General features: G+C 44.6%; 1 protein-coding gene across 1 annotated transcript; it reads left to right on the top strand.

Moving 5' to 3' along the window:
• Window positions 1–1,097: 1,097 nt before the first annotated feature.
• Window positions 1,098–5,495, top strand: LOC123091444 (uncharacterized). Its single transcript, XM_044512952.1, has 3 exons — window positions 1,098–1,312; window positions 2,608–4,032; window positions 5,140–5,495. Exon 2 carries the CDS (start codon window positions 2,700–2,702, stop codon window positions 3,996–3,998), a length of 1,299 nt encoding a protein of 432 aa, XP_044368887.1. The 5' UTR covers window positions 1,098–1,312; window positions 2,608–2,699; the 3' UTR covers window positions 3,999–4,032; window positions 5,140–5,495.
• Window positions 5,496–5,700: the final 205 nt, after the last annotated feature.

Below are 5,700 nucleotides of genomic sequence, written 5' to 3'. Positions count from 1 at the left end.
ACATCATAACTATGCGCTATTTTATCAATTGCCCAACAGTAATTTGTTCACCCAGTGTATCGGTATGTTCTCGAGAGAGATGCCTCCAGTGAAAACTATTGGCCTCCGGTCCATTTAAATCATATTGTTAAAACCCTAAATACCTTGCTGCAATGTATTTACTTTTATTTTACTTCGCAATTTATATATCTCCTACTATTAGATTTAATCCTCACAATTAACGAGTACAAGGGGATTGACAACCCTCTTGTCCGCGTTGGGTGCAAATATTTGCTCTTGTGTGTGTAGGTAATGCTAAAGGTGGTTTAGGTAAATCTCCTATTGATTTGATAAACCTTGATTCTTTATTGAGAGAAATACTTTGTGCTACTATATTACTTCACCATTCCTTTTCGGAAAAATACCAATGTATTTCGCAAGTAGCATCCTCGTGTTTCCTCCCTCTTGTGCGGGCTATCTCATCGGACATATAGGGAGGAAGTATGGGTCCAGCTTCTAGAAGATCTAAATATGTGATTTTCTCATGCTCGTGGGAAAGACATGCTCTGGTGTGGCATAGTATACTCACTAATTTTGATTTAACGAGCCAGCTTCCAGGATCTTTCGTTCCTGCCACACTAGCGCACCTACCAAACTACACGCAACCTAAATGGACGCTTAGTGACTGACACCCAGGACCCAATGTGTCGTGTCCCACCTGCCATCAACAACCAACCAAATTCCACCGGTACAGAACAACATGCAGCGTTCCGCTTCACGCCAACCAGTAGAGCACACTCGTCGGCTGTTGTCCTTGTGCGCCATCCCTCCTCTCTGGGTTGTCCGACCGAACATAGAGGGAGGGGGTGTGGGGCCAGTTTCTAGAAGCTCTAAATATGTAATTTTCTCGTGCTCTAGGAAAGGATATACTCTCGAGTGGCATACTCATTAATTTTGATTTCACAAGTCAACTTTCAGGAGCTTCCGGAACCTTCCGTTACCGCCACACCAACGCACCGGCCAACTTCACGCAGCCGTATGGACGCTGAGTGGCTGACACCTAGGACCCGCTGTGTCGTGCCCCACCGGTCATCGACGGCCCACCGAATTCCACCTGTACAGAACAACACGGCAGCGTTTTGCTTTGAGCCGGCCAGTAGAGCACACTCCTCCTTTTTTTTAAGTCCCCTCCTGTTCGGCACACACCCACGACGACCAGGAGAAAGGGAGAGAGGGGGGGAGAGCTGGACCCTGGAAGGCTGGAGGTGGGAGAGTGTCTGTCAACCCTCCCTCGAGCCCCGGCGATTCCTCCTGCCGCCGCCAGAACCCAATCGTGAGCTCTTCTCCCACCCTTTTCCTTTTCGCAGCAGGGCAATTATTTCCTGTTTTGTGGGAAGAAAAAAAAATCCCCGGCCATTTCTGTTCTTGTTTGTCAGTCCGATACGCTGTCCGTGGTGCCGCCGTGTAGCTAAAAATCCTGGATGAATTCGGAGCTACGTTTAATCTTCCCCTTTGCCCCCGGGAGGAGTCAGACCTGTGCTGGATCTTGCGGCGCAGGTATGATTTGCGGTGTTCCAGGCGATGCAGTTTTGCCCGGAGATTATGCCCTGCACCGCAATCGTGGGCGCGTGCTCGTCCGTGCGAATTGGATGCTTGGTGTGTTGGGTAAATGGGTACTATTCGGTGGTTATTTGATTGGTAGTGTCGGTCAGTGCTTCTTCTGAGCATCACCAGCAGTTCATGTAAAAAAAAACCTAATATGGTTTTACGGGGTGTCCATATAATCTAGGGAAGGTTGACAGGTGAGCTGCTTTTGCAGTTCCGGTAAAAATCTTCCCCTAAAAATGGTATTTGGCGGTGGCGCAGCGGCGACGGCGGGCTCCGAAGGCGGTGGACAGCGGATCGGGTGGTCGGCAGCGTGACGGCGACGGTTTGCGGCGTGACGGCGATGGTCGGTGTCGTCGTCGGTGGGGTGGCAGCGCGACGGATTGCGGTTGCAGCGTGCTGACGTGGCAGTTTTATGGGAATGTTTAGGGGAAGGGCCATCTCCCCCTAGATGGAGGGGGAGTTGGGCTGATTATACGGGGTCCCTTAAAAAACCGCTTTTACAGGAACTGTTGGAGCACTTTTTTTGGGCCCAACTCCCCCAAAAGCAGAATTTTTTACGGGAAAGGGGAACTGTTGGTGATGCTCAGCGATTACCCGCTTAAGCATTGAGTTCCAATTTGCTGTCAATAAGTGCATAGCTCCCTTACGAAATACCATGACACTTGCTAGCACCAGTGATTAGTTGTTAGTTACTACCGCAGTGACAAATCCCTGCAAATGTTATTGTTCGTTCTGGTTGTACTGTATTTTAAGTGTTCCAGAGCTCATTTTAACTGCTTTTGCGATTATTGCCGTTCCAGCCCGGAGATCGGGGTTGCATTTGCACAATGCTAGTATATTCAATATCACATGATGTGCCAGTCGAGTGTGTTCGAGAGTACCTTATCGTATTTTTATTTAGGTGTTCCTGATGAAATTCAACCTCTATCTATTTTGTTCAGCAACATTGAAAAATATACAGCTGTGCAAATATACATTTCCGGCTGGGACTTTAATAATTTCTCCAAACTTACTATGCAGGGTGATATTGAAGTGAAGACATATGACACCTCCTCTACCTTTTGTATGGTATTGACAAGAGGTACAACCACCTGAGTGATCTTTTTGAGAAAATGGAAGGCAGCAACCTACCTACTGGAAACATGATGCAAGGAATTCCTTATAGTAGTTTGAATGTGCACGGTAACTCCATGCAAATGCATGCTTCAAGCTCAGGAAAACAGCTATTCAACCAATCTCAGATGCTAGGGAGTTTTGCAATGCCTATCAACAGGGCTACAGCACGTGATAACCCTGGATTTCAATTTGGAGAACATGAAAAAAAGGATCACCACCAGCACAGTCATTACTCTAAGGACTCCATCAGTGATGAGGAGCATGATATGACCGAGGATGTTACTGATACCCAGAATGACAAAGGCAAGAAGGGTTCAGCATGGCATCGGATGAAGTGGACAGGTTCCATGGTTAAACTTTTGATTACCGCAGCATCCTACACGGGGGAGGATCCTGGGGCGGATCAAGGCGGAAGGAGGAACATTGCAATAGTGCAGAAGAAGGGCAAATGGAAAGCAATATCAAAGGTCATGGGCGAAAGAGGCTGCAGTGTGTCACCACAGCAGTGCGAGGATAAGTTCAATGATCTCAACAAGAGATATAAAAGGCTTACAGATATCCTTGGTCGTGGTACTGCTTGCAATGTTGTGGAAAATCCAGCACTTCTTGATAGCATGCATCATCTTTCTGATAAGATGAAAGAAGATGCAAGGAAGATATTGAACTCTAAGCACTTATTCTATGAGCAGATGTGTTCATATCATAACAACAACCGTGTCAATTTACCTGAAGATCTCGCACTTCAGCACTCACTACAGGTTGCTCTTAGATGTAAAGAGGAGCATGATCTGAGGAGGGATGCAAGTGCAGATCCTGAAGAGGGTGAGCAGAGTGCAGATTCTGATTACGAGGAGCATGACGAAGAGCATCAAACAGTTCATACCAACTTGAGGGATTCTTACATGAATAAAAGAATGTGTCGTGCGGTGGATCATGGTGATGTGGGTTTTGTCACCTCAAGCTCAAACGGTGTTAGTGGGAGGTTCAATCCTCATGACATCACATTGGGTATCAACAATGCTATTCCAGGTGGAGCCAACTTGTCTTTTGCGCGGAAGGACTTGACTTCACAACAAATAGAGTTTCAGAAACATCGCTTGCACACCCAAGAACAAAAACTGGAAGTGGCAAAACAACGTCTCAAGTGGGAGAGATTTAGGATGAAGAAGGACAGGGAAATTGAAAGGATGACATTGGAGAATGAACAAATGATGCTTCAGCAGAAGCGTTTGGAACTTCAGCTAAGACACCAGGAGCTAGAGCTTGAGCTAAAAGGCAATGCAAATCATGCATGATAGTTGTTTGATCAGAGTTTTGGTTTGCAATATGGTAAGCATGAAAGTTCTTGATATTCATCATTTTTGAATAGCTTCTGCTTGGTGCTATTGTCACTGTTTCATATTGATAAAATCTGCACTTCGTATTTATGTTTCAAAGTACTGTCAGTATTTCACATTTTGTGGAGTATTACATGCACTGATCTCATGTTTTAGTTCATGTGATATTCGTGATGCGTGAGGTTTCTTTGAGGATGTTCATTAAGGGGTTTTGATAAATAAGAAAAGTGTCAGTTAGATCATCAACTTGTGAATGATTTGCACTAACAATATTCAAATGATTGCTGTCATGCACATGGTGTTCCTGGGTGATACATAGTTGGTGATTTTTTTTAAGAAAATAGAAGCTTCCATTACCCCTGGCCTCGGCATCAAAGACGCATGTAGCCCAAACCTTACTACAACATTTGTTCGAAGATATAGCCAAATCAATGAAGTGTACTGATAGGCCACACTGAGAATTTAATCACTAAGAAGCCTAGTAGGAGCACACGGCCACCTATAGTGATAGTGCCCAGATTCAGTGTTCTTGTGCTATGTGGTGTCAGTTTGCCACTTACATAGGGTTTCACTATCCAAATATTGTGGTGCAGCTTCTGTATGAAATGGATGACTCTTCTTACTTCTGTCTGCAGTGGTTAGCTTCACACGGTTAGTAAGCGTATAAACTCTCTGGGGTGCCATTGTTTGTTCTATTGCAAACCACATGGTTTTGATTTATTAGGGTGTAAAAAATATCATTATTACATAGAGCTTACTTAAGTTTCGGTTTGAACACATGGCACTCCCAAGTCCCAACCATAATAGGTGAATTGGTCTGTTACTTATTGCTTGGGCTATGAAGAGATGCTACAGAACTACACAGACAATGTTCTCGCATAACCAGTCTACTTTTTTGTATCAAATGATAGACCGGCTGTTTTTTTTTCTTCCAGGGGAGATAGACCAGCTGTCTGATCGTGGCTAACCACTAAACATAATAGATTTTTCGTATGGCAGTTTAAATGTTAAATTTAAGTGCTGTCTACTTTCCTTTAGGGCTTTCAGCAAATAGAGTTTGTTATATTTTACCTGATATCACTTCTTCTGATTGTTTCAGGTCGAAGGTGGTTTTTGACAAGAGCATGGTTGTCCAAGAAGGAACCCTCAAGACCGATTCGATGCATTAGACTTGGTTTAGTGATCTTCTGATTGCCCGTCGTCGTTGTAACATCCTTTGTACTCCTGGGCTTGGTCTGTTTTGTGAACCTGAAATGATTTTCTTTTTCTTTTTCTTGGGAGTCTTTTCTTCTTTCTAGCCAATGGGGTGAACTTGTGTTGACTATAGATTAGTGCTAGAAGTCAGGGTCAGAAGGGCATCCTACTCACCGTTGGTTGCCGTCGCAACTCTCTGCACATTGTTTGCCTTATATGCAATTCGAGGTTATATTTGAACCAGTCGATTTTGTGGTGTTAGTCGCAGCATGGTTTGGTGTTCGGCTCAAGCGTGTTTGCATGTCTCTGGGCTTTGTTTCGGAATGACAATATCCAACGACCGTGGCATTTGCGAACGGATGGCATTTTAGTGTTAGTGGAGGTGGTATTTTAGTGTTAGGGCATGCTAGTTTGTTTATTTTTGGGCAAATTTCTTCAGAAACTGCCATCTGTGTGATCTAAATCA

Source organism: Triticum aestivum, chromosome 4B (genome assembly GCF_018294505.1).
Source record: "Triticum aestivum cultivar Chinese Spring chromosome 4B, IWGSC CS RefSeq v2.1, whole genome shotgun sequence".
NCBI classification, from domain to species: Eukaryota; Viridiplantae; Streptophyta; class Magnoliopsida; order Poales; family Poaceae; genus Triticum; species Triticum aestivum.
Note: the sequence above shows the minus strand (reverse complement) of the source record. Positions and strands in the feature narration are given on the sequence as shown.

Bases quoted from the DNA above. Each gene is read 5' to 3' on its own strand.
- LOC123091444 (XM_044512952.1), top strand. From the start codon at position 2,700: ATGGAAGGCAGCAACCTACCTACTGGAAACATGATGCAAGGAATTCCT.